The 11,236-nt window shown below is 35.0% G+C and overlaps 1 protein-coding gene across 1 annotated transcript; it reads right to left on the reverse strand.

The window, feature by feature from the left end:
* Nucleotides 1-1,733: 1,733 nt before the first annotated feature.
* On the reverse strand, nucleotides 1,734-10,736 carry LOC110730704 (vacuolar-sorting receptor 4-like). The gene is made up of 12 exons (XM_021910526.1): nucleotides 10,118-10,736; nucleotides 8,479-9,171; nucleotides 8,307-8,395; nucleotides 8,114-8,183; nucleotides 7,929-8,012; nucleotides 7,741-7,817; nucleotides 7,566-7,647; nucleotides 5,404-5,486; nucleotides 5,271-5,334; nucleotides 2,782-2,910; nucleotides 2,585-2,694; nucleotides 1,734-2,165 (listed from the first exon to the last, which is right to left on the reverse strand). Exons 1-12 carry the CDS (start codon nucleotides 10,443-10,445, stop codon nucleotides 2,070-2,072), a joined length of 1,905 nt encoding a protein of 634 aa, XP_021766218.1. The 5' UTR covers nucleotides 10,446-10,736; the 3' UTR covers nucleotides 1,734-2,069.
* Between the last annotated feature and the right edge of the window lie 500 nt (nucleotides 10,737-11,236).

Here is an 11,236-nt window from a genome sequence, read left to right on the forward strand (position 1 = left end):
ATCTGTTAATAAAAACAGACTCGGTACGAATGGTGGAAGCAATAAGAAATCCGGAGAAAGCTGAGGAGGAGCTAAAGCAGATAGTCAGAGATATTCGCCAGGAAGCATTAAAAAGGCATTTGGTTATATGTATTAAAGTAGATAGGAATACGGTGGCTAAAGCCCATCACTTAGCCACCTATTGTAGAAAGTATGGTTAAGTTGGAGGGTTAGTCCTCCTTTCCACTCCTGTCTAAAAAACAAAAAAGTATGTTATTTTCATTGTAACTATATAGATATGTTCGTTTTGTTTTTATAATATGTTCATCCGCTTTATAAAATATGAATAAAAATATTTTACTGTATTTTAATGTACATTGTATTATTTAGATGTACAACTTTTCTAAATTTGTTGATTTGCTTGCTTTCTTTTTTCAAAATGTAATAATTGGTTGCTGGTTTTCTTCAAGAAGTTCATATAGTTTCTCATGCAACATCAAAACCACATAAATCACAAATTTAGACCAAAAAACTTACAAAAACTAACAATCGAACTCAAATTGAACAACTATGCATGTCGAAATTGTACTTACCTTTTGTTTTCGTCAGCCATCTTGAACAATTTGGACCAAGAAGTTCGAAATTCACGATTTATTTCTTAAGGTTTGATGAACTTGAAGAGGTTTTTTCTCTTTTGGGAGAGAAATCTTCCACAAAGAGAAAACTTCTAGAGAGAGTATAGTTTGGAATGATCTGGAATTACTGTATGGTAAAAAAATAATTATCTTACAAAAAATAATTTCTTTTTTTACTACTGTGCAAAATAACTCATGTACATTAAAATTGAACAATATGTTCTTTTCTCAGCCATGTACATACATTATGATACAACATGATGTACATTCCGCAGCGGATGCACCATATGGATCGTGCATCCGCCTGCAGAAACCACAAATTGATACTAATGTACTTGTAGCTCATTTTATTTTTTTATTATTATATTGATAGCCGATTAATGTAACTCATGATTAATGATACCATGAATATAACACAAGACTTGCTTCAATACATTATATATCGCATATGAATGATTAATGTATTGCTTCAATTTACACAAGCATTGTATATGATGCATCAAGGTCCTTGTTTTGCAAAGTCTTATGCAGTCTTTTGGTCAATAAGAAACAGAGCTATTTTCTATTAATGTATGACTTCAATGTACACTCATTATATTGGTGAATAATCAGATTACTTCGAAAAAAAAAGGTCCTTGATTTGAATGCTGCTTCCCCTAGTAATGGGCATACAAGTCCTAGATTACGGTCCGCCAACCCCCACAAAACCAAGGCATAAGCTTATCACAAATGGCTCGTGGATATGTATGGATGATGCACGAGCATGAGACATAATTCGCTTAATAAAGGGAGTAGCAACTCAGAATCTATGAAGCTAAAGACTTTAGGTGCTGCCTCTACTGAACTCATTGCAATAAGAGAGGGTCTTATGACGGCATAACATTGCAGAGAGTTTTGTGGGAAAAACATTTCAAACGCGTAAATCAAAGTTACCACAATAATTGTCAATCCAACAAAACTAGAAAAAGTATTCAAGGCTTGGTATAATAGGAAATTTGCATCTCAACCATAAAATTTTGATTTCTATTTCCACTAAGAGGACTTTTGAGGGTGAGGAATCTGAGGATTCCCTTATCCTTGCCACCATTGTGATAATTACCCAAGCCAAGTCAACTCGTGTGAGGTTCCGACCCAATAGGGCATTACCCTTACCCTAATAAAAGGCAAGAAAACTCAATGAAAACAAAAAAGTTTAAGTAGATACAGAATTTCTAATTGAACAGAGAAACCGGTAGTCTGCACAATCCTTTTGGCAATCTTGTCAATTCCACTCGGCAACGCTGCCCTCTACAACACTACATGTCACGGTCCAAATAAATATATGGGAAAAAATCCTATGGTAATCTTATTCTCCAGCATAATTTACAAAGAGGTGTTGTACACTCAAATCCACAGGATAATAGGGAAGGGCAAATAAACAAGCCCAGATCCCCCTCCGATCTAGAGCATTTGTTTTCATGCGCGGTCATCAGAATGATTCACAATTTCTGTCTGGCTGTCCAGTGGCATGTACTGAGCCATAATAGCCCTAATTTCTGAATCCATGTATTGCTGCAAGTAGCAATAAATAAACGTTAGGTTTGTCTAATAGAGAGTGACATAAACGGCTGGCATAATGACTAATGTATGATTAAGAGCACTTTAAAGTCCATCAAAGATAATTTCTAGAAAATTTGAATTTCCTAAATTGTAAGGGAAACAGAAAAAGTTGGCCAAGTAACTTAATGTAAATTTGTCAACCAAGCAACTTGGCTTATTTTAATCTCTTAGCCTGAAAATAACGGACACATTATCCCAACCTCTCATAAGCCATAATAATTAAGGATATGACACAATCTTTTACTAAATGATCCGTAGTTGACTGCTTACTAAAATTTTGGGATTTAGAAACAAATATCAACAACTCATCACATTTAAATGAGAAAAAAAAAAAAAAAAAAAAAGTGACTTAGTTAAGCAGTAGAACTTACCCTGATCCTGTACTTGTAAAAGAGATAGCCCCCAGAAGCAATCATACCCAGACCTATCAAACTAAGCCATACAGCAGCCCAGGTTGATTTTGCCTGTGCAGCCGATTTGCCTATATGACACAGAATGACAAAATAAAGGTGAGCCATTGTAATAGCAAATTATTGAAACAAACCAAGCAGCAAGGTTAACAGCTCACTTATGCAGGTATCATGGTCCTTCATGTACAACAGATCCCCACTGCATGAGCAGTCATAGCTACCCCATGTATTCTTACAGCTACAATCCGAGCACTGGCAAGCTAGTTTCTCTTTGCATTCGTCGATGTCTGGAAAGAACAATGCACCATTAAAAGGATATCAAATTATTTAAAGGACAACGTAAGCAAGCTAGAACAGTCAAGAATTTTCATGAAATATGACCATAAAGTCAAACAGATAGAGATAGCAGACATTGTCATACTTGCATAATCAATATTATTAATTAAAAGCTAATACAGTTCATCAGCAATGAAAATAAATATATAATCTTGGTTAATGTAGAATAAGCACATGCAACGTAATTTGTAGACTATCTGCCAAGGGGTCAGGAAAAGACATACGGAGTATAAAGAAGAAGAAGAAAAAAAAAAGGACATTGCCTTCATCTTTAGCATTTACTCTGGCCAATTGTTCAACAAAAAAAAAAAAAAGGGAAAATTGCTGGTAATAAAAAAACAATTCAATGTACTCAATTGTGCTCCAGAGATAATTTTAGTTCCCCATAATGTTCACAATGAAATACCACCTATATGATTGTTAGTTCCCAACATAAACATATTGTTGTTTACAGTCCTAGTTAGCTTGGTTTATTTACAAGAGATAGAATTTTGAAGATCAGAAATTGAAAAAGAACAAGGTATCTCCTGCTACAAAACTGTAGTATTAATATTATAAACAAGGCATTCTCATAATTTTACGATTAATCTTTTTTTTTGGTGTTCCATCCGGTTCACCCGTTGAGCTAATCCGAATTCGGAGCTCAGTTTTGGATGGTTAGGTTCCAGTCCCCTCCCAATAATTGTTGTGGGCGATTGAACACGCCGTCCTCCCTACCAAGTGCAGCCCCAATCACCACTACACCAACAACCAATTGGTATAATTTACGACTAATTAAGCTTGTGTTTTTGTTCCTTTAGCCATGCAGATTATCCCTCTACGTACTTAAATACATACAACAACCCCCATCACCCCCCAACCCCCCCACACACACCACTACCAAATTGGACATGTGTACTGTTCTTGAATTTTAGATAAGAAAAAGTAGACATCACCACCAAGATAACCCACAGACCAGTATATGGAAATTAACACAATTTAAAACGAGAAAATATATGAACAAATTATTATTCAAATTATCCAGAAAATTTGCTAACAAATTATATTATTAAAAAGTTGTTTTACTAGTGATGTTCTATTTTACACACCAAAGGAATTTGATACATCTTAATGGAGCTAATGAACGAGCATTTAGAAAGTTTAGGTTTCTTACTAGCAGAAAATTATTAGCAAAAACCCTTTCTTTGCAGAGAAGCAATTAGCTTTTTTTACTCCCTTTGTTCCATTTAGCTTTTTTATACTCCCATTGTTCTATAAAGACCTTTCAATTCAGGTAGAAAAAGGGACCAAGGGAAAAAGGAGATCGAATGAAAAAGTAGATTAATGATCAATTTGTTGCCTTTTGGATTAGAAATAATATATAGTTTTGAGTATGTGGATTTAAGAGGGTCTAACATGTGGGGTATGGAAGAAGGGTAGAACAGGAAAACAAAACATTTGGACTTTAGATTACTACATCAATTCTTAATCTTTCACCTATCAATCATGTACTCGTACTCGTCTACTCGATTGGTTGGGTATAAGTGACTACAGGAAATACTCAATTCCATTGAACTGGAGAAACATAGATTGGTTGGTAACTTAACTTCAAGTACCTAACTAAATAATTTCCCGTATATCAACAAAACTTGCTTAGCTACAAAAGAAAAATTAAGTTATACAGTACTTTCCAAGATCATCTATGATATAAGTGCTTTTAGTTCTGTAGCATATACAACATAAACATCACCAAAGCCTTAATCCCAATATGATGGGTTAAGGCTGCATTTAGGTATTCGTCAACAAAGACCTTACTCCATCCCCTTCAATCAATTGCTGTATACTAATTATAAACCCAAATTCTTCATATCATTCTTAACCCTTGACCTACCATGGCTTTTGTTAAAATCCCATAGATCCCAAATCTTCCACTTTTATTCCCAGTTTTTTTGAAATGTAATACAGAAATATATTTAATATCCATGAGTGGGGTTTATTGCATAAACTTTCATGAAAGTGCTATTCACTCAAGGAATTAGACTTGTTGAACCAAACAAGGTCCAGTTTCTATGGTACCTACTTCCTCATTTCCTCTTCTTTGTAGTATATCAAGGAAATGCAGCCACTCTACTTTCTTACAAAGTTCAATGGCAATCTGTATATAACATACACAGCAGAAGTGCATAATACAATCAACAATAAATACACTATTAACAACTAAAACAAGGTAGATTAACTACCCACAGTGACTATATGAAGATAAATCACCCTATAATTTCATACATTATAATTCGTATGCATTTCAAGCATAAAAAGAGAAGAGACAATTTACCTTCACAGCTATTCACACCATCACCCTTGAACCCTGGAGGACATTTGCAGGTATCCTCATGATCCTGCCAGCATAAAAGTCAGAAAAAGATTCTGAAGTTATTTGCCACAATTATTTGCCATAACTGACTTACCACACAAGCAGTAAATGTCTGCCCATGACGAGATTCATGCCAGCAGCCTCCATGGTTTATCTTGCATTTACCAGGTCCATTGGCTGACAGAAAATAAACACTGTTAGCTTAATGACATCAAAACAAGCCGCCAGATGCACTCCTTGTGACATTCTACCACTTCTCTTACAAGATCTACATGTACAAATCAATCCCTAAATGCAAAGAGATCAAAACTAGATCATAGAAAAGATATAAATGGCATCTGAAAGTGACCCAATAAAAAATAAAAAAGCACTCAAAACTAGTACTCTTCTTTTTTGTAATTAAATATATATTATAAACAAAATCTTGTCACCCATATACAAAAAGGCTAAACTCAAAGGTATCAAGCTCTTAAGCTAACATATAATATTTATCTTCTAATGAAATGTCACAGGCTGCTTAAGAAACTCATGAATTTCCAGGTTATCACTTGACTCCAACTGTGTGGGGGGAAAAAAAAAAATCTGTGGATGAAAGTTAACTACTCCGTACTTCGTATTGGTGCACCAACCTCCTATGCCAATAACAGGTCAATTGATTTAGAATTGTATTACATGCCTAAAGATTTCATAGTAATAATTAATAAAGCTCACATGGTCTGACTCTTTGAATCATTTTTTTTCTTCATTAGAAAAAGAGAAAACCCTTGGACTCAAGAGACGCGGGTCACGCGCGCGGGGGATGGGGAGGCGAAGAGCAGAACACAGAGAAGTTCTAAGAATCATGTTAGATAATCAGTTTAAATTTCATTGTTCAGATCAGCAGAACAACATGATAGGGCAGTAATATCTACATGATCATAAACATATAAATGAATAATATATTCATCTTTACCAAACAAATTCAGCTCTTAATTTGGTAGAAGTGACAAGTAGTCATCCAGACTCCTTGTGAGCAATAACTAGAAAGTGAAATTCTTAGTGGGTTGCTGACTAGATCAAATCTTCTTTTGACAGCTTATTTACATAGATCAGGCCTTTCTAGGTTTGAGTTCCTGCTAGTAAAGAATGACACAATTGAAGTATGGCTTACTATGATAACCCCTTGTCCATTATGAGCTAATAATTCACTACTTCACGAGCTTCTTTTCTATATTATTTCATTGCTTGCTTATGTGCCCAACTGATGACATCACACAGAAAAGAAGTGCAGCAGCACTCCAGAGACATTGGTCACATCACTCACATGTGTGAAACAACTCAGCTCTGTCCATCAATAATTTTATAATAAATCTAAACATGTAATTTGACGCAATGCTAAGGAAAAACCAGCAGACACTTACAAGAGACTTACAAGGGGGATAACAGAACAGATTTATTACATTTACATATCTTCCATAATTTTATTTTATTTTATTTTTTGGAAAAAAAACTGTGTTTAGATGTTGTATATTTGATTTATTCTTTTCATGGGAAAGGGGAAAATATTTTAACAAAACTAGAGAATATAGACAACACTTAATGCACATCATAAGTCATACCCAAATGGCCAATTCTGAGGGGTGGGCTTAGGGGGTCCTTTTTTTAAATCAGAACTCTAGTGTCCTGATTTTAAAATTTAAGAACATATGTAAAATGCATCCAACAGTGGGACAAATAACAGCAATTTCTATGGACAATTAGTTTGGGTCAGCACCAGCCATTACCATTTGCATCAAAATCATCTTGGTTAGCCTAATACATAAAGATAAGGCATGGGAAGGAATGATAACACCAAAAATATGCAGTTACCACTTACCACATGGCCACAAAATAACCTAGATAGCATTAGAGCAAAATTTATATGGCATCAAATTTTAAAATAATACAGACAGATCGTGTGAGCCATGGATTATACAAGGCTACTTGTAAGCCTGACAGATTCTTCAAGGTCAAGACTTAACTACCATTCCACTATGTTATGATTTGACAATTCTGAAGCTTGGAATAATGAAAATGAAAGTCAAACTACCAAATATATAATTCAGTGAATGCAGATATTATAAGGAAGACATCCATTGTCTACTCTCTCAGGATGTTAGCTTGAGCTAATGAAACCAATTGCTGCCAAGCATACACAACATAAATCCTACTGTGGATATAAGAATTTAGTGAACACATATATATATGCCTATGGAGAAGTCAAGATCAAAGACATACGTTTGCATAAACTGTAGCCATCCCCTTGAAACTGCACGCCATTTACGAGGGGGCATTCACATACTCTTCCACGGAACGTATCCTATATAAAATAGGGTTGGAAAAACAGCTAAGCACTGAACTGTATAGAAGATGGGGATGAATGAGATTATAAGCAAAGAGATACCACTGATACCTTGCAAGCAGTAGCATTAGCAACCTTGTCTTCCCAACAGCCACCATTGTTATCCAAACACTCATTTGTTTCAATTTCTGGCATACAAAGAAGAAAATTTAATTTTTTAAGGCAAATTTAAATATCAATGAATAAGAAATTCTACTGCTAGGTACAAACTGCAAAACACCATGACCACAGGACCTTACCATCACTCAAACAAACACCAGGTTCAGTAGTTTCTTCAAAACCAGAGCAAATAGCTTTTAATACAGCTCCTTTCTCCAACTTTCCTGTAGTCATATGGATCAGAATTCAAACTTCAGACTTCAGGGGGACAAGATCAGTAATTATAGTGTGAAAAGCTGAAAACAGCAGAAAGACAAAGACTCACCTCGGTATTGATGATTGTTAACAACAAGAGTGGGCAATATGGTTACATCACCCCTAGCTCCTTTGCCAATCTAAACCAAAGTTATCACATCAAAATTAGATAACTGAAAAACTGACACAAGTTAATTGAAACATAGGCACATAAGTGACACAACACTAGTTCCAAAGACACAGGAAAGTGTCCAAGTGCACACCTGTGCCTCCTGCTCTTCTTTCAGGACTGGATTATCAGAATCAGCTTCTGGATCTCCCATACATTTTTCGATCTTTTTCAGATCAATTCCTGCAGATAAAGATTAACACTAAGCCATCATCTACAACAGAACCTTAAAAAAATGAGTTGATCCATTGACCCAAAATACTTACCCAATGACTTGATCACTCCTTCAGCACAATCCTTATTATACTTCTTATCCTTCATGGGACATCTAATCTGGAAATCAGTGACGTAATCCCACCAAACCCAGGGTTTTCTTGTCTCATTTGCAACTTTAAATACACAGAGTTGCCTCAAGTTCTCAACCACAACATCCTTACCCTCATAGCCTCTGCTGAAATCTTGCTCAGGATCCGGTGCACAGTATCTTCCATGATTAATGCACTGGGATTTGCACTGTTTGCTTATTGTGAAAGCCTGAGGACAATACCATGTGATATAATGTGGAGTGAACTGGGTATAACCACCCTTTTCAAGTATCTGAGCAGCACCCTTAAATTCCTTCATAAATCCTATCAACATCTCACATTTGACACCACATTCATCATTACTAGTTGTCCATAGCTCATATTCTACTCGATCATCAGGATGAGGAACAGCTTCTCTCCAATCAAGATTCACATTAACCATGTCCCCCTTTTTAATAGCTTTCTTCAATGTGTCCCCAAAGCTTCTCTCTATAAGGGCAGAGGGAATGGTAATGTTCTCTATGTACTTTGCAGATACACTATCTTCTTCAGGTGTATCCATGGTTATCAATGCTTCATCAACATCGTCTGCAACAAGGACAGCCGCCGCACCAGCCTGTTGTGCATTCCACACCTTCAAAGCGAAAAAGCAATCTGGCCACAAACAATAGCATTAATATTTTGAACAGGAAAAACACTAATACACTAACAATAAATGGAACCCCAACGTGGACTTTGCAAAACCTTGATCAAATGTTGCATTGAGGATAGCAACATGTCTAACATGAGGCAAAGCATATGGTAACTTATTAAAAGATATTAACAAGCTTACGGTAACTTATTAAACGATATCAACAGTCAATTTGGTAGGTGAAAAAATTACAATAATGGGAAAGAATTAAATGTAATCTTGTATGGAACGTATCATGCAAATGTTTATGGACATTATGGTAATGCAACCGCATCCTTCAATGTATGTTTTTCAGGATAAATCTCCATTACCAGTTGTCACTCACTCAAGTAAAATGAATGACAATGAAAGTTATAACTAAATAAAGATACTTTGGTACGAGTTAGCATTACCATTGGCACTAACTTGGGAATATCTTGACAAATTTACATACATAGTCATTCCCAATACTACCATAATCACCTACCAAACAGGTCATAAAATTTATCAGTAACCCATAAAACAAAAGGCCACAACAATCCCAGCTCTTTACAATAAATTATTGTAAGTCCATCTCATAAAAATCATTTTTGCATACAAACATCCATCCTTCAATGAGTAACCCTCAACTAAGCACACAAAAACCCATCTCTTCCTTTAAACTACAGATTCTACCACAAATTCAATCAAACAATTCCAGCGCGAAAAGGGTAGCTCAGAAGTTCAACAAACAACACATTAGTCAACAAAACCAGTACAATCTCACTCATGAAAGTTCAACCAATTAAGTGATTTAAGTCTAACAAAATTCAACTCCACTTCAACTAATTCAATCAACAATCAAATTTCAACAACTAACACAAAGATCAAAACCCAATAATAAACCAATCAAACAACAAAAAATTCACTAAGATTGAATCAAAATATCACCTCCACGATCGAGAAGAACAAAGGTGGGTAATTGACCAGGCTTCTTCTTGAAAGAAATGCTGAAATCACTGAAATCTTTACACCCTTTATTATTTTCCTTAGGATAAATTACAGTCCCAGCCATACTACCACCATATTGAGGAATCCCAAAGTTTCCAATAGCACTATCATAAGTACCCTTGACGTCATCAGGTGACGTAACCCTCAAACTGTTCTTCTCCACAACAAATCTGGATTCAATTGAAGAAACCCATGTTAAGATTAGAAACCCTAGTAGAGTCAAACTGGTTTTCCTCTTATTTTCTCTCTCCTTTGACCGTGTAAACATCTTACAAATTGAGGGAAATTTCAGGGTTTTTGGGGTTTGATTTCTTGCTATGAATTAAAGGGGATTAGATGATAATAATAGTGGAAAAGAGAGATGATGAGAGAGAAAGAGAAGTGTGGAAGAAGGGTCAAGTAGAGAGAGAAAGGTGTGTGAAATTTCCAGAGAAGTTGTTGATGGAAGAGAGAGAAAGAGAAACCATGGAGTTTAAATTTTACTGTACCATGAAACTTGTTAGACTCTTCCTGCTAAAAGTCGTCGTTTGTGGGTTTTTTTTTTTCTACCATTTGGAAATTTTTGTGCATTTTTTAAGACTAGAATAAAGGATAATGTTGTAGACGGGATTTTATTTTATTGGATAAAAATGAGGATTTTTTTGTAAATTATCACCCTAAAATTTAACATGTGTTGAAATAACTACCATTTTTGTTGAAATTAAAAATAACCACCCATATTTTACAAAACTGTAGGTTTTACCACCCCTACCTATATACTCCGGCCAGTTTTCCGATCATATGCCCCACAATTTCATTATGAAGAACCCTAATTTTCAATTCAAGTTAAATTTAAATGAATCAAACAACGATTACATCATTAAATTTCTAATAAAACACATTCCAAACAAAAAATATAGTATAACTTGAATTCTACTTCATTAAACATTGCAAAATAACTACAAAAATAAAAATAAAAATTAAGTGTGATCTTCAATTACCTTGGTGTACAAATTGGTGTAAAAAATTTAAGGCGTTCTTTAAAGGATTCGCTTGTCAATTTGCAAAACTTGGAGTAAA

This window comes from Chenopodium quinoa, unplaced genomic scaffold, assembly GCF_001683475.1.
Source record: "Chenopodium quinoa cultivar QQ74 unplaced genomic scaffold, ASM168347v1, whole genome shotgun sequence".
NCBI lineage: Eukaryota > Viridiplantae > Streptophyta > Magnoliopsida > Caryophyllales > Amaranthaceae > Chenopodium > Chenopodium quinoa.